At 31.7% G+C, this 25,033-nt stretch overlaps 2 protein-coding genes across 5 annotated transcripts; one reads left to right on the plus strand and one right to left on the minus strand.

The window, feature by feature from the left end:
* Positions 1-3,867: 3,867 nt before the first annotated feature.
* unc-45 (unc-45 myosin chaperone) lies at positions 3,868-7,100 on the minus strand. The gene has a single exon (XM_074139277.1). It carries the CDS (start codon positions 6,902-6,904, stop codon positions 4,085-4,087), a length of 2,820 nt encoding a protein of 939 aa, XP_073995378.1. The 5' UTR covers positions 6,905-7,100; the 3' UTR covers positions 3,868-4,084.
* Positions 7,101-7,667: 567 nt separating this feature from the next.
* Gpdh1 (Glycerol-3-phosphate dehydrogenase 1) lies at positions 7,668-24,896 on the plus strand. Of its 4 annotated transcripts, none has more exons than XM_074139295.1 (9): positions 7,668-7,900; positions 8,707-8,884; positions 9,326-9,466; positions 10,404-10,545; positions 11,177-11,289; positions 13,997-14,227; positions 14,936-15,042; positions 16,130-16,222; positions 24,397-24,896. In XM_074139295.1, the coding sequence occupies exons 1-9, from the start codon at positions 7,860-7,862 to the stop codon at positions 24,437-24,439; spliced, it is 1,089 nt and encodes a 362-aa protein (XP_073995396.1). In that variant the 5' UTR covers positions 7,668-7,859; the 3' UTR covers positions 24,440-24,896. The 4 variants fall into 4 exon arrangements, with proteins under 4 accessions (XP_073995396.1, XP_073995400.1, XP_073995398.1 ...); XM_074139299.1 differs by lacking the exon at positions 24,397-24,896 and adding an exon at positions 19,802-21,870; XM_074139297.1 differs by lacking the exon at positions 24,397-24,896 and adding an exon at positions 19,329-19,374.
* The last annotated feature ends 137 nt before the right edge of the window (positions 24,897-25,033 follow it).

A 25,033-nucleotide genomic window follows, 5' to 3' on the forward strand; every position in this document is an offset into this window, starting at 1 on the left:
CATCCGGGTCTGGTCTCTTTAGGAACATCTCAGAAGGTGTGCCCAACATACAACGTCTACACTGATGGGAGCAAGATTGAGGGAGGTGTAGGTTGTGCTTTCGTAGTGTACAACGGGCAGGGTGACATTGTACATCAGGAGAAATTTAGGCTGGCCGAATTTTGCTCTAATAATCAGGCTGAGTTGCTTGCGATTCAGAGGGCTTTGATCTGGTTGGAACAAAGATATGAACAACTTGAGCGACGTTCTTCTGTGCTGAATTCGGACAGTCGGGTCTCTCTGCTAAGTATTAATAATGCTAACAGGAGGGAGCCATTGTTGGAGTGTATCAGGGGATCTGTTCATGCTTTATCTGCTGATGGATGGAATTTAGGCTTTCTTTGGGTCAAGGCACATTGTGGAGTTGAAGGGAATGAACGTGCAGATATGTTGGCGAAGGAAGCTGCATTAAGCACACTTCCTGTATCTTACGCCAGAGCTCCTGTATCTTATCTCAGGGAAATTTGCAGGCAAGCAGTGTATTCTGGATGGGAGAAAAGATGGTATGATACAGCGAATGGAAGCGCTACAAAACAATATTTCCCTCATATTGTTGATCGGCAACGTGCAGTCTATTTGCCATTGGGATACATGCTCACTCAAGTTCTGAGCGAGCATGGAAAACATCGAGCCTATCTATATAGATTTGGTTTGGCTGATAGTGGGCTTTGTTCTTGTGCGGAAGAGGTTGAACAGACATGGGACCATTTGATATACCATTGCCAAGAACATGAAAGAGAAAGAAGTCGGTTGATTCGATATGTGCTTTCAACAGGATCAAGATGGCCACTACAAAAGCAGAAACTGATATCGAAACAATATGTATGCCAGTTTGTCCAATTCATTAATAAAATCAAATTAAACAACTTAGATTAATGTAGACAGACAGTTGTGATAAATTGAAGTAATTTTTCAATGTTTATTTATCTATTCATTTATTTTCTTTTTGTTATCTGCTAGTCCTATAGTTATTCAAATGTAAATTTGTGATTATGTGATCTATAATACTAAGTGATAGTAATATATACATGTAGTATGTAAATGGAGCATGTAGAATAAAGTTTAATAAAAAAAAAAAAAAAAAAAAAAAACCTAACCTAACCTAACCTAACCTAACCTAACCTAACCTAACCTAACCTAACCTAACCTAACCTAACCTAACCTAACCTAACCTAACCTAACCTAACCTAACCTAACCTAACCTAACCTAACCTAACCTAACCTAACCTAACCTAACCTAACCTAACCTAACCTAACCTAACCTAACCTAACCTAACCTAACCTAACCTAACCTAACCTAACCTAACCTAACCTAACCTAACCTAACCTAACCTAACCTAACCTAACCTAACCTAACCTAACCTAACCTAACCTAACCTAACCTAACCTAACCTAACCTAACCTAACCTAACCTAACCTAACCTAACCTAACCTAACCTAACCTAACCTAACCTAACCTAACCTAACCTAACCTAACCTAACCTAACCTAACCTAACCTAACCTAACCTAACCTAACCTAACCTAACCTAACCTAACCTAACCTAACCTAACCTAACCTAACCTAACCTAACCTAACCTAACCTAACCTAACCTAACCTAACCTAACCTAACCTAACCTAACCTAACCTAACCTAACCTAACCTAACCTAACCTAACCTAACCTAACCTAACCAAACCAAACCTAACCTAACCTAACCAAACCAAACCTAACCTAACCTAACCAAACCAAACCTAACCTAACCTAACCTAACCTAACCTAACCTAACCTAACCTAACCTAACCTAACCTAACCTAACCTAACCTAACCTAACCTAACCTAACCTAACCTAACCTAACCTAACCTAACCTAACCTAACCTAACCTAACCTAACCTAACCTAACCTAACCTAATAGAAATATAGACAATAGTAGTCTCCATAAAATGCTAAAATATAAACAAAATCTATCGAGTAGTTTTCGAGATATTTGAAGTAATTTTTTTTTCTTTATTGAAGAGAAAAAAAAAACATTAGAGTTAGAGTTAATAACATTAGTTATTTAGAGTTAACGTTTGTTTCTGTTGTATGAAGAGAAAATTTTAACTCTAAATATCTCGTTTTCTGCTCGATAGATTTTTACTATATTTTACACGATTATAGACAATAGTAGTCTCCATGTACAGGTAAATGATAAACAAATCCTATCGAGTTGTTTTCGAGATATTTGAAGTTAAAGTTTTCTCTCTATAGAACAAAAACAAATTTTAACTCTAAATATCTCGTTTTCTGCTTGATGGATTTTTACTAAATTTTACACAATTATAGACAATAGTAGTCTCTATGTACAGGTAAAATATAAACAAAATCTATCGAGTAGTTTTCGAGATATTTAAAGTTAAATATTTTCTCTTTATAGAACAGAAACAAACTTTAACTCTAAGTATCTCGATTTTTGCTCGATAGATTTTTACTAAATTTTACACAATTCTAGACAATAGTAGTCTTCATGTACTCATAAATTATAAACAAAATCTATCGAGTAGTTTTCGAGATATTTGAAGTTAAAATTTTCTCTTCATACAACAGAAACAAACGTTAACTCTAAATAACTCGTTTTCTGCACGTTGGATTTTTACTAAATTTTACACAATTATAGACAATAGTAGTCTCCATGTACAGGTAAATTATAAACAAAATCTTTTGTGTAGTTTTTGAGATATTTGAAGTTAAAATTATTTTTTTATAAAACAGAAACAAACTTTAACACTAAATATCTCGCTTTTTGCTCGATAGATTTTTACTAAATTTTCACAATTATAGACAATAGTAGTCTCCATGTACAGGTAAAATATAAACAAAATCTATCGAGTAGTTTTTGAGATATTTGAAGTTAAAAATTTCACTTTTTCAAACGAAACCAAAATTTAACTCTAAATATCTCGTTTCCTACACGACAAGATTTTCGTAAAACTCCAAAAGTTAATTTAATCTACCTTTATAATTAACATTTTAAACTGTAAGTTTTTATTAAGGAATTTTTGGAGAGATTTTCCTATTTGTCTATTTTGCAAAGTTAAATATATAACTGCTTTACAGATTTTTTTTTAAATTTGGAATAAGCCATTCTATCCATTATAACCGATTCTGATTGGTTATTGTGTTTGTGAATGTTTTAGTGATAATAGTTTATGAGATGTTGAAGGTTAAATTTTGGAGTTTGTTAAAGGTTGTTGTTACGTTCGCTCCGCGTATGGAGTGCTTTCTCTTTAACAATATTAATGTTTCTTTAATATTGATTAATTCTTATTCCGATTTTGATCAAGTTTGGCAGCATGTTAAGCCTATTTTTTTCTAAACGTTTCCTAATAAAATTGTTGTTGTGGATTCATTGGTGTCTATAAGCATTATTTTAGCTGATCTCTCTTGTTGCAGTTACGGTTTCAACTTAATACCTTATCTGTATTACAGATGTGTAACTTTGCAGATGGGACAAAAAGAAAAATCTATATCTTTAACAAAAACTAACGGTTTATTGAATTGGTGTCTTTTTTGGTTTTCTACTTTTTCCCATTTGGTTCCTTTTTGCCTGGTTGTTTTCTTCATACAAATCAATAGTTTAAAAGTATGGACAATTTTTCAAGACATATCCTTAAAATAAAGTCAGCATTTACTATTTTTTTAAAACTATATGACGACCCATCTAACTGCAAAGTTATAGTGTGCAATAGAAGATTTAAAAATGGAAATCCTCAGTACATCTTAAATATTTTGATCTTAGTTAAGTTTCTTTTACTTAAAATCTGAAACGAGTTAAATTTTAAAAAATGTAATAATTAAATAAAAAATAAATAAATATCTATAGATTTTCTTTATTAAATTAACATTGTAGTTAAAAAAATGTTAATAGAATGTACAAAACTGCAAACATAAATAAGAGATAAAAAGGTTCTATTTTTTGACGGATTACAAATTAGGAATACATATTTACACTTGAATTAAACAATATTTACAAGATAACTGTCACTTCAAATTAAAACAATAACATTTATAAATAGTATACCAAGATTTAATTATCTTCTTCATTATTAGCATCCTCGGCGGACTTAATAATTTTCCACTTTTTAGCCGCATCAAGCGCTTCTTGTGCCACCTTGCGTACTTCATTTTTACCTTCTTCATTCAACATAGTGTAGGCCATCAATATCTCCAAAATATCCGTTTGTATTATCTTCTCTGCTAATTCCTTGCTGGCAGAAATTGTATTGTACAGAATAACAGCCGCCCTGTGTTGTATTTCCTTACTTGGATGGCCGAGTATCATATGGAAAGTGCCCAACCAAGAGGTCACTTCGAATATCTTTCTGCAACAGATTACACTGTTAGCGGTGAGAATGGCCATCGCACCAGCGGCTGCCTTCATAGTTTCCTCATCTTCTTCACCACAAAGTAGGAACATGAATTTTGTTTTATCATTGTTTCCTTCGTACAGTTTAACAACTTCCGGCGAACATACCATGTTCGTCATTACTTGTGTAGCCGCTCTTCTTAGCATTTCATGCTGTTCGAACAGCATGGACTCAATCTTTGAAATACCTCCTTCTTTAATAATACGACCTCGTACGGATTCATTCATACTAGCTAAATTGCATAAAGCTAATAATGATTCAAAATTTTCCAAAGCTGAACAATCTGGCAACAAGAGTGCCAGCAAAGGTTTGATTACTTCCATGCATCTTTGCCCGGAAAAGGCCACAGAAGGATCAATAGTGATGCCTAACCTGGCTATAGCTTGGGCTGCCTGCCGCATACCTTTCTCAGTTCCTCCGTGGGTCAACTTCAACAAACACTTAACTGCTCCTTGTTGCACCATCAACCCCCTAAGATCTTGTTGGGAAGCCAAATTGTTGAACACCCTGGCGATCATTTCTCGACTGTTCTCGCTCTCCATGTTGGCCAACGCAACCAATGCAGTAACGACTCCTTCATGTACAAGCGCTGTACAGCGTTGTGCCACGAAATCTGGATCATCAAGCTCATGATCTTCAGGTATGTGGTGTTTGGCAAATTTTGCTAGTTCAACAAGTTCTGGAAGAATTTCCTGTTTATCGTAAGCGTTGACAAGATTCACTAGGGTAGTCACAACACCATACACTGCCGCTTGATTTTCCGTTCGTGCCAAGTCGAACAATGCTCTTAAAGCTGGTTTATCGTTGATCAATTTTTCCTTCACATCTGCGTCCAAAGTCAAATATGATAAACCTTCGGCTGCCCATCTTTTCATATCCTGATGCTTTGTTTTACTAAGTAAAAATTTCTTACAAGCATCAGCTAAACGAGTTGTAGCGCCATCTGCGAATGGCCGTATGGAAGCGTCTGTCCCTCCGGAGCTTCCTAATTTACAGAGACCAACTAAAGCTCTAACCCTGATGCTATCATCCTTAGAAAGATAAAGCTTCTTCAGTATTTCCACACCTTGGGCAATAATAGATTTTACTTTATCCTTTTTTGTGGAAGCCGCTATTATACATTCACAAGCCACCCTCTGTTGCAGGACATCTTCTGAGTTTGCCATTCCAATGATCATGTTTATCATACCATCCCTGGACACTATTGTGTTGCCAATATCAAGTGGACCTAAGAGCAATGTTGTTATAGCGACCACAACTCTAATCTTGTTTTCTAATTCAGGGTTAAGCAATTTATCTTTTACAAAATCGTCAATATTCTCCAGATATTTTGCTCGCAATTCATCATAGTACATGTTTTCATAAATTCTGGCTAAACAAACAGATGTAATGGTACGTGTGGAATCTGTGATTTCCATAGAAGATTCATACTTGTATTCCTGAAGTTCGCTGCCTACTTCCATAAGCCTCTGAAGGCCTTTAATTTTAACTAACTGTTCTGCCCAGCTAATAGCTTTATAATGTACGTTTCTTGATATCAACTGTATCAAAGCATCACGAGCTAATCCACTAATTGATCGGCTTGTACATCCATACAATAAACAAGTTAGTAATGTATCGATTTCAGTTTTATTCTCTTCTAATAACTTCGGGTGTGGTTTTTGATCCTTACTTTTATCAATGCCTGACAGTGTATTAATAATAACTTGAACACAATATTGTGCTGCATTGACCTGTTCCTCGTCTCGTGAATTAAGTAAATCTAGAAACCAAGGTATACCTAAAACTGAAATCACTTTTCTGGTATTTTCAACATCATCTTGACACAACTGGCCTATTGTTCTAATGCATCCAAGAATAATTTCTTTATTTTTTTCTATTTTCATAAGTTGGGCAACTTTTTCTATTACACCGGCTTCAATTAAAGCTTTACTACCTTGAGTTTCTTTACACAAAACTATTAAATTGGAAACAGCTTTTACTCGTTTCTCTGGATCTTCTTCGATACTAAAGGCATATTTAAACATCTGTCGTATCTTGTTCTCTGTTTGAGTATTCTCCTTTAAACGATCTTCAACTTTAGTATGCAATCGAGAAAGAAATGGTTGTATGGCCTTATTTGTTGGATCTACTCTGTGAATCAATCTGGCATCTCTGTAAGCTTCTTCAAATCTACCAACATTCTCTAGAGCTTGACATCGCCTAAATAAAGCTTTTGGATCTTCTGGCACGATATCCAGAGCTTTATCACAATCTTCAATAGCTTTTTTATTTTCATTAATCTTTAAATACACAGCAGCACGATTTTTCAAAATTACCGCTCTTTCCTGTGAATAATCAGATGTTATAGACAAAGCCGCAATATAATGTTTTAAAGCTTCTTCCCAATCGTTATTTTTGAACGCCTGATTGCCTGCTTCTTTTAGTTCTATGAAACGTTTATTAGAAATTTCACTTTCACAAACATTATCTGATCCCATTTTAATTGAACCTTTTTACACGCACCAGCAACTAAAATCACTTGAGATACACAAGCGTGCAACAATACAATGAACAACTGACTCAACCCATCTAGATTAAATTCTAGTACATCTATTTATAAATTTATCACGTTACTCTTATTAATAACCTTTCCAGAACCTTCTATGATTTATTATAGTAACGTTCACTCACACAAAGACAATCTGTGAGTGAATGCAAAACGATTTTACTTATACATATCGATACATCGAACTATGTATCGGTGTGTTGTTTTTTTTAAATTGCTGCTTATTATTATTTTAAAGTCGTTTCAAACCATCTGGCAATACTCCATTTAGAGGTTTCACTTTTTCGTTAATGTGAGTGATTACAAAAAAAATCAAACACTAGTTTATTACAGTCCTACGTAAAAGCACACTAATTTTTCTTAATAAGAAAAACAAACAAAATTTTTTAAAAAGGAAAGTAAAAATTGATATGCTGATAACTATTTATAAGGTAAATTTAATTCAATGTGACATCCATGAGTTGACTGAGCTGAACAGTGTTGTAGCGCTGGATGGTGATTGGAACATATATTTGTGAGAGAGGTAATAGCGACCCTACATAAAATATATTATTACAAATTTTTCTAATTTAAAATTTATTTTTAATTGTTCATCTCTATTTTTGGTTATAAATTTATTTATTTTTTATTTTAATTAACCAAGTGTTGGCAGCCTTGTCGCCTATTTGCCTCTTATCAGCATTGTGTTTATATGAGGAAGGTACCTCAGTGATAAGTTAGTGCTGGTTGGTCAGTTTGATGAGAGTAGCTCTCGACCGAAGGACGTCTGGTGTATACCCGTTAGCAGGAAGTTTTTATTTTTTTTCTTTCTTTTATTTTAATACAGTAGAAGCATTAGATCTTAGATTACTCGAGGTTCTTCCTTTTTGTGAATATTAAAAAAGGAAATGTCGGGGAAAAAAGTTTGTATTGTAGGTTCTGGAAATTGGTAAGTTTTCTCAATTATTCATTAATTTTTTTGTTATATAAGTATAACCGACGGTACATACCTTTTTGAATTGGACCAAGAAAATACCAACTTAGTTTCATTTTTAACAGCAAGTTTGAGAAATATCAACTATTTAAATAGAAGAAACTCGGGTCTATCATCTATGGGATGATAACTAGAATTATTAGTCATATATTTTTATACTAAATGAATGAAAAGGTTTGATTTTCAAGGTTTTTGTAATATTTTACAGAATTTATTCTTTAGCCTCAGGAACTGCAGCACCTAATTTAAAGAATTACTGTATTATGAATAGTGTTAAAACAAAGAAAAAGTGTAGATTAAGTTTGTAATCAATGAAGTGCTTGCTGATAAGTGAAAAGTTTCATAATGGAATAAAATATCAAAAAATAAAAATTGCTTCGAAAGATTACTTCATTAAAAAAAAAAAAATAGGTGAATCTCTCTACTGTTAAAATTTGCATTACTATGATGTAGTAATGTAATGTTTAACTTGATGTGGCTATATTGAAAATAATGAAGTTACTTTTTTTTGTTAATTAGATTATTTCATCGAAACAATTTAATTTTTTTTACTCTGCCCTGTTTTCATTACCCTAATGACCATTTTTTTATTTTTTATAAAGAAAATTTGTAAAGTCTATATATATATATATATTTGAGTTATTTCTTTAGGACGTGAGTATCCAAAAGAGTTACTTCTTTTCTCTGTTTGGTAGATATCCCTTGCAAAATGACTTTTTTTCGTAAGATTTCCATTTAAAAGTGTCTTCTTTTTATTTAAGGGGCTCAGCCATTGCTAAGATAATTGGTGCAAATGTAATTAAATTAAATGAATTTGATAATGAAGTTAACATGTACGTATATGAAGAGATTGTGGATGGAAAGAAATTAACTGAAATAATTAATACTACCCATGAAAACGTAAAATACTTACCTGGACATAAACTGCCTGAAAATGTGGTAAGTATTAATTGAAAAATCAGCAAGAAAGGTCTTATATTTGCAAAAAAAAAAAAAAAAATTGAGAGAATTGCATTTATTATTATTATTTAAAGTGACATAGTCATGCACTGTATTAATATTTATTAAAGCCTTTAATATGTTTGTACATATCTGCTGACTTAAAGCAATTATTATTAACAGCACATAAAATATTATTGTGAATTAATAAATAAAAGAAAGTATGAGGTGAAAAAAATTCTCACGATAAAAATGACGAACATATTCTAATCAAATCTACATTCAAAAATTTCCGGCGTCTTTAAAACCAATTTAATCTTACAATATTATAAATATCTTTCATTTGCTAGGTTTTTTTTTCATCTCACTTTTTAAAAACCTGATGTTTATATTAACGATGTATTATTAATTATTTTTTCTATTATTTTTAATTAAATATAGGTGGCCGTTCCAGATTTAGTGCAAGCTGCGTGTGACGCTGATTTTCTAATATTTGTTGTACCACATCAGTTTGTTGAAGGTATTTGTAAAAGTTTAGTAGGAAAAATTAAGAGTACATCTGTTGGACTTTCACTTATTAAGGTAAAAATTTATTTGTTGTTTAAAAATCTATTGATAGCATATAATTATTAACTTCCATTATAAATTGTAATAGGAGACACCTTTTATGTAGCTAGGCGAGTTCTATTGATAGCCTTAGTTAAGTAATAGTTGTTTATTCTAATTATGTCTTATCGTAACTTGGCTAATAATTAATTCAGTCAGGTGCCTTGAAGTGTTGGGAGTGATTTTAAATAATTTACATTCCATTTCATTCTGTTTTTCTTCTAAGAATATTTACCATTTTTACCTTTTTCTCTTTGGTTGTTCAATCAAAAAACTGAAAAGTTGATTTATTTTTATTTTTTGCTGACATCGTTATATTTGAATTGATTAATTTTCTCTACATTAAAATTCCATTAAACTCTATGAACGCTACGTAATTGTTTACTACCACTGTGCCACTGTAAGGATGGTGTCAGGAGTGAAAAAAGCATTTGCAATAAACTAAACGTTTGCCAAATAGCAATTCCTAGGTAGGTAGGGTAAAAAAAATGAAAGTCAGTTCTATGTTAATTATGTTAAAAAAATGTTAATTTTTTCTTTTATCGATTAATGGGAGGTTATTTTTTTTTTCGTGAAAGTTAGATATCAGTAGAAGATATTCGAATACATATAAATAACTTATTTTAATTTTTTTTTTTTCTATAAATAAGTCCTTTTTATGACATGTTGAGGAGGCCTTGGGTTTAGATCGCTGAAGATCGGTCTGGTTCCTTCCCCAAAAGGTAATTTCAGTATAAACTGCAATTTCATGGCCCGAATATTGTTAGTAACAATTAAATAAGTTTTACCATGACGAAGTTTTATGAAAAATCTATGTTAATTCTACGAGCATTGTAATCTTAGAGCAATTTGTGTGTATGTCAACAGATCCATCTTTCATTTTACTAAATTTTAGTGTGCTACCGTTTTCCAGGGTTTTGAAAAGAAAGCTGGCGGTGGCATTGAATTGATTTCAAGTGTAATCAAGAGGAATTTAAATATTGAGGTATGTGTCCTCATGGGAGCGAATATTGCTGCAGAAGTGGCAGCCGGCAAATTTTGCGAAACCACAATTGGTAAATATTTGTTTTGTCTATTTCTGAAACAAACTTAATAGCTCATATTATAAGAATGTTTATTTTATGATTAGATAACAAGTGTTTACATAATCAGACTGTAGGCAAAAAAAAAAAATCCAATAAATTAAGACGATTAAATTCACAATTGAAATGATTTTCAATTGTGAATTTGTTAATTAATTACAAAAAAAAAGTCATACTTCAATCACACATTAAGTTAATTTTTATTTTTTAATAACTTCAATATAAAATAAATTAGACGCTACGCAATTAAGAAGGAACTCTTATCGAATGAAACTTAGTCCATACTTAAGCAGTTTTTCAGACATTACCAGTTTAGCTAAAATAATTAACCTCAAAAATAAACAAAAACCTGTTTCGATTAATTTAAATTATTTTCTTTTACTTTTTATGGAGAAAAATTTCAGATTACGGAAAATTTACGAAATTGACTATTTTTCAAAATCTCTTTTTTTTCGGGCTTAAATCTACATATCCTGTGAAAACTCACATAGTCACAATACTTGCTGTTTCTAAAAGCTAAGAGCTAAATTATGAAATAATCTAAAATATCGTTCTTAGTCATTTGTTGTTGGCCTAAATCTAATAAAATACTTACTAATTGCAGGCTGTGTGGACGAGAAGAATGCTGATTTATTGCAGAAACTGATTGAAACTGATTATTTCAGAGTGCGAGTGGTCCACGACGTCAGTACTGTAGAACTTTGTGGAGCTTTGAAAGTATGTGTTGAGATCTAAATTCTTTATTAAATTAATTTCTTTGTTTATTCCAATTATAGTTTGTGTTCATTTCATTTTTAGACAGACAATAGACAATAATGAGAACAATTTCAGACTTTCTCTCACTGAATGAAATTCTTTTAATTTCGAAATTTGCCTAAAAAAGATTTTCAGTATTATACCATATGTTCACAGAAATTCTGTTTATAACCTTCCCCAGAAGCTTACTATAAAATATATTTTCCTGAGGTAAAACAGTATAAATCTAAAGTGATAAGAATGACATCCGCTACAACTTAGTTCAAATGACTGTCTGGAAAATTACTGAAAAGTCGAAAAAAACAACCGAGTTAGCGGCACTTCTGAGCTTGCCTTCTTGTTCGCTCCTAAGGACCCCATTTAAACGAAGCTTCCTGGAAAAAATGTGTTAAAAAAGGAATTGATTCACACATTACTACATGCGTGCTGAGTATATAATAAGTTAAAAATAAAAACTGAAGATCCATTCTCAAACTGGCACTTCCTGTTCCTGTCAATTATGTCGAAACAATTTTTTATGCACTCCCACCATCTTAGCATCTATTCCAATTAAAAATGTAAACTTTCGGTGATTTATAATTTTTTTTAGTTTCGCTGGCCACACCCTCGATAGACATGTAGACAACCATGGGCGCATGCGCAGACGCAAACAAATTTGTAAAATCCAATTGGTACTAAATGAATATTTCCAGCGGAAATTCATAATGGAAAATCTGCACGATTACAGTACTCCCTCTCGTTAGAAGAAGTAAAAATCACTACTTAAAGAAATCATATTGGAAATGATAGAAATTACTTAGTTTGAGTGCTTAAAAAAATTCATTATTTCTTTTTTATTTTTACCGTATAGTGTTGACATCTCTTATCCAAGGTTGAACTGTAGGAAAGGTTGAATTGTTAAAATTTCTTTATTGACTCAATGGCGTCCTTGAAATGCGATACAGTAAACATACAGGAAGCTAATCTGCCTCGATTGTAATTTGTTCCTTATGTTTACTGCAATTCTTACTGTTCGCTTATCTTTTGTACAGAATATTGATTATCAGCACAAAATAAAAAACCTGTAGTAAGTAAAAGAAATGCGATCTTTTTCATTTAAATGCTCTCTTTCAAATAATTACTTCTAATAAAGCAACGTCAATTTATTTTTTTATTAGTGAATTATTTTTTATTTTATATTCAACATTTGATTTAGATGGCACAATGGGATCCGATTATAAGTTTTAACAATAAATTACCCAATTGGAAACGCCTATTCACTGACACGATCTTTCATTTTTTTTTTATATGGAGATTTTCTTCGATACCATTTTCTTTAACCTTTAAGTTTTCTTCCCAGAAATTGACAGTCACCAACGCCTCCCTAACTGGAGCCAGGGGAATTCCCCTCCCAGTCCAGATTCCCTACTCCTCCATTCTCTCTTATGGAAAAATTGCTGACGTAATTATATTTCTTAATCATTCTGTCCTTGATTAAAGTTTTCTTAGAAAAATTCATTTAAATGCACTTTTGGGTGAAAGATAAATTATCTCAGTAACATTCTAATTGAGTCTAATAAGTATGGAAAACTATTCAGTGTTGGAAAGAATTAAATTTGTCTCAAATGTTCGTAGTTTGAAGAGAATTGGCCAGACTTTGGGAATAGTAGTAAGAGGAAGTCATGAGAGTGGTCATACCAGAGTATTCTTCCCTCGCATTAAGATTCCAAAACACTTTGAGTCACTATGAACTGAAAATTCAAACTCTGATGAAAACTTCCATAAATCTAAAAAGATAAAAGTTGTGTGAATGTGTATAAGTGAATACTGTATTACAAAGCTTTCTAAACATTTTTAAGTAATAAACAAATGTTTTTGTAAACAATGCAAACAAACATTTGGACACTTTATATGATAAGCTGTAAACAATGCAAACGAACATTTGGACACTTTATATGATAAGCTGTAAACAATGCAAACGAACATTTGGACACTTTATATGATAAGCTGTAAACAATGCAAACGAACATTTGGACACTTTATATGATAAGCTGTAAACAATGCAAACGAACATTTGGACACTTTATATGATAAGCTGTAAACAATTGGCTGTTGTTACTAGGAACAACAGTCCGGCTACATTATGATTCAAGAATAAATTGCATAATGTGTGTATTTTATTTCACATCAGTTCAATTCATTATAGAACTACGGCTGACCTGTATGATCTTATTAAGTTTTCTATGATGATTGTAAAAAGGTTCATTAGAACTTGGTAAAAATATATTAGGCCTAGCCTATTGGTTTCAAACTTGTACCCAGGGTAATTCAATAGGGTAGAGTAACTGGTAACGTTACATTCCCTTCTGCAGAATCATTTTATTTTAGTGTACTTGTACAATAATTTAGATGTGAACTTTTAGTTATAAAACCTAAATTAAATACATAAATTGCTGTAAGATAAATTTGTGTGTTCCTAAAGCATTTTTCTTTTATTTAAAGATTCATTACGTCCATAAGTTTATTTGAAATATTTTTCCAAGAAAAGGCATTTCAGTGTACGCATCTATTCTTGCACAATATTGACAAAAATTAAACGTTTAGTCGAAATTCTACTAAGATGTTAACTGTTGATTGCATATTAACAAGTTATAAGTTTCATCAACCCTTCTACATCTTCTGATTGCAGAACATCGTTGCTACGGCAGCAGGATTCATCGACGGACTGGGGTACGGTGAGAATACTAAAGCTGCCATTATTCGTATCGGACTGATGGAGATGATCAACTTCATCGATTATTTCTATCCAAAATCCAAAGTGACCACATATTTTGAAAGTTGTGGTATTGCCGATCTAATTACCACATGCTACGGCGGTAGGAATAGACGAATCGCTGAACAATTTGTTCTCACAGGAAAGGTATCGTATTTTGAACTTCAATAAAATATAGTTTTGTGGTACAGTTGAAGTTATTAACTGTGTATGGCAAAGATGAGCGATCTAATATTACTTTTGTTTATTGTTGCAATTACGCCTAATTTTCGATATTAAATTTTCATCTTAACTTCCGTTTTAAGGGCTTTCTAAATCAGCAAGAGTGTGTCTGTTCTTGTGAATTATAAAATATTTCATTAACGAAAAATCATAATAATACATTCTAGCCTTGAAATTTCTCAAGATTTCCTTGAAATGAAGTTGAAAATGACCATTTTTTGTTGTGGTTTCTTTTGCCCTTATTGATTTTCCATATTCTTTCTTACTACAAAAATAATAGTAATAATAATCAGTTCTTTTTACTTTTGTATTGCGCGCACTGTTCTAGCTTTCAATTCTGGTGTATTTTAAAAAGTATCACAATTTTTCGCTAATACGTGTGACAGAGAATGTCATTAAAGGCAGTAATTTAAATAAGGGTTAAATCTAAATGATTGACTGTAATGTAAAGGGATTGAATTGTTTTTGTTGTGTGTATTGCATCTATAAGGGAAACATGTTTACTGTAAATTTCAAACGTAAAACTATTATAATTAATTTTTCAATAAAATTGCACTTACTAATCTAACTATATGGAGATTGCTCATTTTTTTGCTGCAAGGAGTAAACTTTCTTTCTTTTATTGTGTTCCAGTCTTTCGATGAACTGGAAAAAGAATTACTTAATGGCCAAAAGTTACAAGGACCGATCACTGCTGAAGAAGTGAACTATATGTTGAAAACTAAAGAGCTTGAGACAAAGTAAGTCAGTGCTTGCCAAACACTCTTAAGTTTTGCGCTTCATGAGTATCACGGCTATTTTGTTTTCCAGAAAATTATATGGTAATTCTTTAGATGGTCGTAAAATATGTTTCGTTCAGTTCCATGAGATGTAAACTCTCTTCGATCTTTTGCACCTTCTCGTATTTTAGTTGTAAACAAAGCTGATATTGGGAAAGGATGTTGTTATTTTATTTATTTGAATTCTTCGACACACTGAAAACAACTTAATTGCATTTACTTGTATTATGACCTATGTAGTTGACGAAAGCGTGATAAGTTTTAGCTTAAGTTTTGAAGCTTAACTATAAAACCTTTATCAAACATTTATTTGAGAGGTATGTCTGCATTAAAAAGTTGACTTTATTAAAAAGCGAAATGCACTCATTCTATTCACGGGGATAGTAGAGGAGAAAATACTATCTGTTGGAAGGGCACGAGTATATGGGCTTTAGGGGAGTGGTTATCCAATCTATTGGCTCTCTCTTTTCCCGGGTCATTGCTCAGGGACAGCCTAGCAGGTTTTGGAGCGGAATATATTCTTCTTTAGTGAGTTGAGAGAGTGATTAAGGACCAAGGAGTTATCTCAATCTGCTTGCTCTCCAATTCCTGGAATTTCTACAAAGAACCGTGGTTACCACGGTTTGGTTGTACACCATTCTTAGATCCCAACTTTTTAACTTAAAAGGCCATCTTTGGAGTGTATGGGGCACTAGAAAGTGATTATATCCTCTCTACTGGCTTCCTGGTAGAATTTCTTTGGTTCCTTTTATCTGGGGCAGCAGTACTCAAATATGTGGTGAGAGTGGGAGTGGCGTAGATAACAGCAGGGAAGCATGTTCCCTAAAAGCAAGTACCCACTTCTTCTTCTTTCCCGAGACTACTGGGTTAGTTGTTTCATCATTGGAAGTGCTCCAGAGTGACTGGAGCATTGTTGAGACTTAAAAAGATTTAAAATAAAGGTTGCTGTGTAGAACTTTTTTAAAAAAAGTCGAGAACTTCCATCACAACACATGTTTCTCCCCAGTAAGTTGTAATCTGTAATTGACAACTGGATTCTCACTTTCAGATTCCCGCTATTCACCGCCGTACATAGAATTAGTAAAAAGATGATAAAGCCAGAAGAACTGATAGCCTACATTAAGAGCCATCCTGCTGTTCAGTAAGTACTGAACAAATAGAACTAGACATACTTAGCCAGTGTCATTGCAATTATTATATTCATTTGTATTTACTATTTCTTTGTTAGAATTTACAGTTGTGTTTTTACTTTCTACTACTCAATCTTTTTTTTTCTTATTTTTTTCTTTTTGAAAGAAATTTTATTTCTTATTTTATTTTTTTAAATTAACTAAAGCATGGTTTTCTTTATAAGATGGGTCTTCGCTATTTTACTGCCTTCTTTATAGAAAAATACAAATTAATTACTAATAATTAAGTTGGAAAAGAGAGCATTTCCTCATACGAAATGTATAAACTATTTTTATAGTTCAGATATTTGTTGTTAAATAGATTTTGTAGATAGAGCTTTTATCTATAATTTCTGAAGAAAATATATATATATATGACAATATAGAAAGTTTATGTATAATTATTTTTATATTCGTTAGTAGAATCAGTAAAATTGATTACTTAATTTTGTATGATCACTTTTATGATACTTTTTTTTTAAAGATTCTTTAGATCATATATTTATTTCATATAGTGGGAGCTTACCAGTCTTGTTTTATACTCGCATGTTTCATAACTGGGTTATTTTTCTTAAATTTTCCATGCAATTGTAGTCTTCCTTATTAGCTAAGGTGATGTTTTTTTTATGGAAATCCTGGCTTCATCCTAGGTCGTTCATGTTGGGAGTGAGACGAGTATCTCTCTCTTTAACTATCGTTAAATCCCTTCTTTCGGGCTTAGTGTTTACGTCTGGAATCTGAGGTCCTTCTACGAAAAGAATTGTAAAGGAAAGTTTTGTTTTTTTCCTCTAAAGGTGCATTTCCCCTAAACCAGGGGTCGGCAACCCGCGGCTCGCGAGCCACATGCGGCTGTTTTATCCAAACTTTGTCGCTCTTCAGCGTGTCCAAAATAAATTGTATATTTCAATTTTATTGAAACAAATGAAAATTTCATTTATTAAAGTAGATATTTTTTCAAAAAGAATTTTAAATGTGATAGGTTAGAAATTGAATAGAATTATATTAAAATACAGTACGTAATACACAGGACTGCCGCCATTTTCATTCTAACACAGGTTTAGTTATTATTTATTCATTTACTTTGTAATATGTGAAAATAAATATATAAAACATTTAAATGTTATTGAATATCATAAAATAATTATTTATGAATACAAATGATCTTCAGAGTTTGTTTACACTATCATCCTTGCGGCTCTTGGTAAGATTTATTAAAATTATTTAAGGAGAAATGGCTCTCTACTTGAAATAGGTTGCCGACCCCTGCCCTAAACCATTCACAATGTGCTCAAAGAGACTTTGTATCTCTTTGCCGCTAAGCACTTTTACGACAAGTCTGTCTTATTAAGTTTACCTTATTAAGGATCTCCTCAAAGTGCTGGGGCTCCCCTCTCTAAAATCACATCACCTTCCTTTACTTTCCACTTCGAATACTTTGCTTAGCCTAGGTTGATAGATATCATCCTTAATTTACACCGTCTACACATTCTTCTTCCCTTATGTTCTCTTACTATCTTTGGTTGTTATCGATCGCATCTTCACTCTAGCACATTTCATTTTTATGAAGTTTTTGCTGCGCTTCCTTCCTGGTCGGTCAAACCATTTTTGATGGTTTTATAACCTTCTAATTAATCTTCCCAGAATTTTGTTTTTACAAAATGGGTCTACACCCATTTTCACCCACTTTCTTATCACTCTGTTTAATTTATTCAGTTAGAAGAAAATAGCAGAAAAATCAGCAGCTGAAATAAAAGACTGAAAAAAGTAAATAAATTTTGTAATTTTCCATAAAAAATTTTGATTCCTATCTGTGTACAAAGCAAAAGTAAGATCAGTCTATTTAAAGCCACTAGATATTAATGGAATTTAAATTTTTAAAGCAGGTACGAATAACAAAATAACCAAAATCATGGACTCACTCGTATTATTCTTTAAAAAAAAGAATGCCTCTTTCTTGAGGTCAGTCGTGTTTAGTTGATTTTTTAAAATAACTCAGCTCCTCAGGATTTATATGTCATAGTGTTAAACTTTAATAGAAAGTTAAAGAAAATATATTTTTATAAGTTAATAATTTGTAATTAATTATTAATAAAGAAAACAATTTATGGATTTTTAATTTTATTTTACTTTTTTTTTCGGTGTTAACAAATTTTGGTGATTTGCTAATGCCTGTTTTCCTTATATTTGACTTTGCACGGCTTTATGTTTACTTTCCGCTTACCTCTCGTCAGAGGATGTGTTGCAATCGTGTCGAACAATCTATTTTAGTTTACTTTTTTTTTTAAGGTTCCGTGAGTCAGAAAAATTGGCGTGTTTGTGAACAAAATATCTCAACAACGACAAATCTCAGGTGGTGGGAACTTCTTTTAATACTTCGATTGGGAGGACCCCTACTTTGGGGTCGAATTCCTTCTACTGCTAGGACATTTTTCCAAGAAAATCGATTAAGGACAGACACTTCTGGGTGGGAAAGGTGAATACAGTTATCTCTTGTGCATTAAGAAGTTGTAAAATTCAGAGTAAGAACTATGGAGTGGAACTACCATTGTCTAAATGGCTTCTATGATTAGTGAACTGGTTTTTACTAATTGATGTGTATGACTGGAAACTGTCTGTGGAGTCTGAGTCTAGCAGAATTCAAAAACGAAAAATTCAAAAAATTACTGAATAGATTTTCAGGATTAAGCTATTTTGTCGAAATTGGTTCTAATGATTTCTTTTTGACTTGTATTATACCATTCATGTGGGTCTAACACTTTTAAAATTATGGTTGGATTCTTTAAAAGTAGAAAAACTAAAACAAGCCTGCAATGTCGAATAAATTCAACGCTACTCTTAAAACATCTTTTCCAGGAGACCTTATTTCTACAAGCGGTGTTCATTTGGTAGAATGAAATTAAGCTTTTCGTCAGAGTGTCATTTCAGAACATTGTACGATTCTAATACCTCATTCGAGTTGGTAGAAAGTCAAATCGTTCTAGATATACAAGTGTTGATTCTTCCTGTAAATTGTCATTTTAATATAACACTATGTGGACACATCACTTATTCAACTAAGAAGCTTCATTTCTGTTGTAGGAAAACTAATTTGAAAACATGGCGTTTTTAGTTTACCACGTTTAAACTCATTAATGGCATTTTCGATGTCTGTAAACTTCGTACACTCATTTATGTATCTATATTTATAAATATAAAAAGCCGAGTAAAAATTTGTAAACATTATTTCTTATGGAAGTGAACTTAAAACGTATATTTCCGTTGAATATTAATCATCTGTAGGATGCAGTACTCCCACTTAAGGCAGGATAATTGGATCAGGCAAAAAATTGGATTTATAATTTGTCTTTCATTGATCATTACTCTTTTCTTGCACAAAATGTTTATTGTTTGACAATAGTATGCATTTTTATTTGCATCATTTTACCTTCATATACTAACTTAATTTTACTTCAACATTACTTATCCTTAATGTATGTGCATGTTTAGTAGATACTGATTATGAGATTAATTCTCGATTATGTTAACAAAGAACGTTTGTTGTATTTGACCAGGTTAAGCTTGAAATGTTCGCTCTAATAACACAACCCTATACCGGGAATTCTGCGAATCAAGAAGCAACTTTTTACAATAATTATTTAGGGAAAATAAAATTAAGTGATAATGCAAATTTGAATTTGAAATAAAGAACAATTATTGTAACCATAACCTCCGTTCAGGTTTGCATTGATAATATTAATTACTTAAAATTAAAACCAACTTGAGTTTCTTTTATGAACATCCATCGATTTTTGCATTTTCGATAATTGTTTAAATTAACTTTATTTTAAAAAGATATTGTGCTTTATCATGTTTTAAATTAATTCTGTTTTTAAATATTAAGATGAATTAAACAAGCAAAAGGCCAGTAAATATCTAGAAATAACTTAATTGTAAACAACCCCTCAGGTAAATAACAATTGTTTGCATTTATGTGTGATTGTCAGTGTACACCTTTTTTTCTAATTGAAGGAAGTTTGTTTAAATGAATTGGGAATAAAATATAGTTTTTACAATCTGTAATTTGCAGGAGTGCGCTACGCGTAAGTTTTTACGGGTCTTTATTGAAACATAAGTTTTTTGTGTTTACAAATATTAGCTTTCATAGCCCAATTTCAGTAACAAATAAGATATACATACATATATATTTGGTTACATCATTTGGCTTCTTTTTATAATCAGATTTTCTTTGGCTTCAGATATGTTTCCACATAATTGCGCTATGTTAGACTTTCCTCTTATGGCTGAACAAATTTCTTTACACTCCCCTCTACGCTCTTAAGATAAATTCTCTCGAAAAGACACATCAAATAGCAACAATAGCGAACTTATGAGTCGTTTAAGCACAAAGGTTGAATGTGTCGGTTGTAGGAAAAAATTACGAAAATTTCAAAAAAAATAAAATAACTTAAGCTGTTATCACATTCAGAGAGGAGTTACTGTTAGTTTGGTAAGAGCTGATATCATTGACGTCGCCTTACTGGGTAACTCTTTGCCAATCAGGGAGATTTTTGCGCTGTACGCCCATAATTGTACGTTAGATTGTTTTTAGTGTCCAATTATAAGGATTTTTCATTTATCATAATTCTTGCATGACATTGCAGAGAACTTCTGCATGACATTCTTATATCTTATTTGCGAACAATATCTGGATTAAACTGGTGCTTAGATGCTTCGGGTATTAAAGTATATGGAAGAAGCGTTTAAATCACTGAAGATTAATAATGACGAAATAGAAATCCATACTTTACACTTCCGTCAAAGTAGTAATTCTGTTACTTCCTTGCTCGTGAAACACTAATCTGTAATGTTACTTCAGGAAATAATGACGATGTGTAAAACTGAACTGGATTTTTAGGTACTGCAAATTTTTAGACGATCTCATTATTCTTATTTTTAAAATTTTTGATTTTAAATATATATTAGAAATAAAATCAGAAATGAGTGATGTAAAGTAATAATTCTATTTTTTTAAGTCTAAGTAAGAAGTTTCACTAAAACATGAATGAAAAAGCAAATACTGAATATAAATTTATTTACTTATATATTTGTAACGTAGATTTTTATACACAAAATGTAGTTAAAATTTTGCTTCAGTCTTTTAGTATTCAATTTGTACATTTTATAATTATTTCATTTCAAAGAAATTAGGTCAAGGGTTTTTAAGGTGGGAAGAATAGACATGACCGAACAGTAAGACGCGTTAGGCTAAACTGCTGTGGGGGTTATCAATCCTCGCTCTACTGCCTTGGTCCAGAATTCAGCGTTGCAAGCTGGCGCAGTCGGGTGTCTAAAACCGCAACATAGGCAGATGAGCCTGTGGTATATTATCGCTATCCTTCCTAGAAGTCAAGTGCATCTGCTTCTAACGTTTTTGAATCACTTTTTATTGGGCGCTTGTCATACATTGATATTCCCTCACATTGAATCCATCGTTAGGTGAGAATGCTGAACTCTTACGCACATGTTTGGTCAGTCTAATCTTCCTATTTTAATATATTACCTCACAAAATTCATAAAAAAGGTTGATCATTACTTGATCTCTTCGTTGTAAAATTAATAAAGCCTTTTTCTCCAGCTAGTACATTCAGTGTCACCATCATCCTTATTATTTGTACTTTTTTATTAAATCATATAAATTATGTATGATCTCTATAAAGTTATTCTGGAATTTGCATTAAGGAATCCTTCCTGTGACTGGTCCGTTACCTGCTGTTATCTCATCTCTGGGCTCATAACTACCTGGCTTCACAGAATTCATCCTTATAGAATCAGTAATTCTTGAATGGGACTCAAACTGAGCTGATAATACGGTAATTCAGATCCACAGTACACTGTGGTCTGTGTACTGTGTACCCTACAGGGTCTGACAGAAGAAGAGGCTTCGTGTCGTCTACATAACATGTTCAGATTACTTTATAATTACTCGTTTGTGATTCGAGGCCTCTGGTGACCAGAGAGGATAGGTACGCTAAAACGACTCCAGGGAAAACAAACCGTAGAGATCGTTAAAAAGGTGAGTTTCTTTCTAGTACAAGGGGTCAGCACCGCACACCTATTTATTTCATAAAGAGCCTACGCAGACTAGAGAGCCAGGACGCGTACCTCCTCAATGTTGTCATTGTAAAATACTGGATGCCCTAAACCATCAAGATACGGTTATATCACCCAATAATTTGAAACAAGCATACGTACTACATAAATAACGCCCTACTAATCGGAAATTGTAAAGGAAAAGAAGAAATAAGTGTAACAACGTAATTTTACAATGTAAAAACGTATATAGTTTGTCTTCCTTTTCGTTTTATATTACAGCTGTAACAAAATTATAAATATTTTTTTAACTTCAAATTTAAAACAGAAAGGTAAGGCTATTATTTAACAAAAAGTAAAGATTTATACATTTTTCCAAAATAAAAAATTTGAACAATAAATTAGGTTTGTACCAAGAAAGCCTGAGACTGGTTTGTGATTGTTGACACATCTTAGTATACTAATATGTTGGTACACTACCCGCGCATATTAAAAGAGTGTGCTTAAACTTGCAGTTCCTTGAATGCCTTCCAAAAAACATTTCCCTGAAAAAATAATTTTTAATAAAAATGATAAGCATGAAGCTGGAAAAGTGGATAAGAAGTGACAGTTTAAATCTCAACGCAATACCAAGTTACTTCTGCCAATTTTTTTGTAATTATTTTCTGTTTAAATATACAGCAATAATGACTGATAAATAATAACAGATTATCAAAACTCTTTTGATTTAATACAAACCAGTCCAAGACCCAAACAGACAATCACAATAATACGTTTTATAACTAAATGTTTAAGAAGAGTAAGCCTAAAATTTACATTTTCAAAGCCTAGTCCATCTTACTAAATAGATGTGTCCACAAATAAATTTAAAATAAAAAGTGTAAAAAACTTTTTCGCAAACATGTGTATAGGAAAACTGTATGCCAGGTGTGTGTACTTTGCTTCATTTTTTTGAATATTTAATTTTAGAACAGTACACAAATTCAAAGACTAGCTCTATGTTGGGCATAAATTACAATTTTTCTTAATGTTATTTATAATTGACCACACATTCTACATTCTTTAACCTTTTCTCCATTTAAGAAAATAAATTCCTAATAAATTATTGTCTACAATATGAATGAAACATAAATATTTATTTGGTGTGAATTTTACACTTTAGTTGTTAATTTTTTATTGTTTAAAAAACGTGGTGTGCATATTACAATATAATTTCGTATAAAATCAGAAATGCAATTAAAAGGCACCATCTGAAGGTATGATATTAATTTTCATTTACACATTAAGTAAAAAGAAGGAAAGAAAAACAAAATTTTCCAACAGGATGCATTTAAAATGAAAGTTATAAAAATAATCTCTGTGCCTTTTATCTTATAATATTACAGAATTAGTAATAGCTGAACTTTTCCTTTTTCTAATCAACTTTTTTTTATTTGCTGCTTTAAAACTATATTTTTTTATATCGTCCAATGGCGGAACTACATTCTGAAATCTCTATCCAATTTTATTAGTAATTTCGTTCTACATTTGAATCCATACTATTATTCTAAGATTTAAAAAACAAAAGATTACAAAACACAACAGTAACAGCTAAACAATGGCGTAGGTTGGAATTTTTTCTTAGTTTACCTTTATGAATTTTTAATGTTAGGATCAAAAAGTAGAAGTTTAAAGCATTCTCTTCAACTTGGGATATGTTTGTATAGTTGAATAATTAATTTATCCATACAGATTAAAATCGCCATTAAAAGATTTGCACCTTTACAGCTCCGCCACTGATCTTATAATAATAACATGTAATATTCTAATTAAGTTTACGATTATGAAAAGTTAAAAAATTAAAGACTTCCTCAAGATCACAAATATAAACTCTAAACTACTGCTAACATTAATGGAACAAAAATATCACTTTTTTTTTTATTTTGTATAATACAAAACTACAAATTAGGTAACTATAAAATACTTACATCTATATGTATTTAGATTTTCTTTGGATATGACTAGTTCACACATTTCAATAATACTTTATCTCATCACCAATTTTTTTTTTTTTTTAATATTTTGCATTAATGTTTAGAAACAGTTGCAACCATCAAGTGCATTTTAAAAGAAAAAAATAATATTGGAAACACTCCCGTTTCTGCATCCATTGAACAGGCAAGCTTCAAGAGGAAACGCTTCGCAGATATCTAGCCAAGATATCAACAAGTCATTAAGTTATTTTAAAAAATGAACAAAAGCCTCCACTAGGAGAAAACACAATGCCTGCCAAATACTAAATGTAATCGCTTACATAAGCAAAAGGAATGAAGCAATTCAATTTGTCCATTAACAAGTAGGTAACTGGCATTTATTTTACAACTTACAAGTACAAATCAATATTTTCTTTAAATGAACAAAATAAAATTGCTTTCCTTCTTTCGAACTTAAGTAATATTTCAACAAAAATTATCCTGCAGTGAGCATTACATATCTCTCAATATATTGTAACGCCCTTAACGTGTTAAACTGCCACGTCTATAATTAATTACACTTCAATAAAAAGAACCAACAGAACAGAACTGTTTCTAAACATGAGCTAATATTTATATTTTCACCGGAACAACATTCGTTACAATGATCATATCAATAATTTCGCCTAGTGCATAACTAAAAATAGAAAAATTAATACAAAAAAATTAACCTGTCAATAGGTTATAGCCTGTTTACATATT

Source organism: Rhodnius prolixus, unplaced genomic scaffold, assembly GCF_049639745.1.
Source record: "Rhodnius prolixus isolate KJV_2025 unplaced genomic scaffold, Rpr scaffold_23, whole genome shotgun sequence".
Taxonomy (NCBI): Eukaryota; Metazoa; Arthropoda; class Insecta; order Hemiptera; family Reduviidae; genus Rhodnius; species Rhodnius prolixus.

Excerpts from the sequence above, each read along its gene's own strand:
- Gpdh1 (XM_074139295.1), top strand. The coding sequence starts at position 7,860 with ATGTCGGGGAAAAAAGTTTGTATTGTAGGTTCTGGAAATTG. Across the intron at positions 9,467-10,403 it reads TTGGACTTTCACTTATTAAG|GGTTTTGAAAAGAAAGCTGG; the intron begins GTAAAAATTTAT and ends ACCGTTTTCCAG. Across the intron at positions 10,546-11,176 it reads ATTTTGCGAAACCACAATTG|GCTGTGTGGACGAGAAGAAT; the intron begins GTAAATATTTGT and ends TACTAATTGCAG.
- unc-45 (XM_074139277.1), bottom strand. The coding sequence starts at position 6,904 with ATGGGATCAGATAATGTTTGTGAAAGTGAAATTTCTAATAAACGTTTC.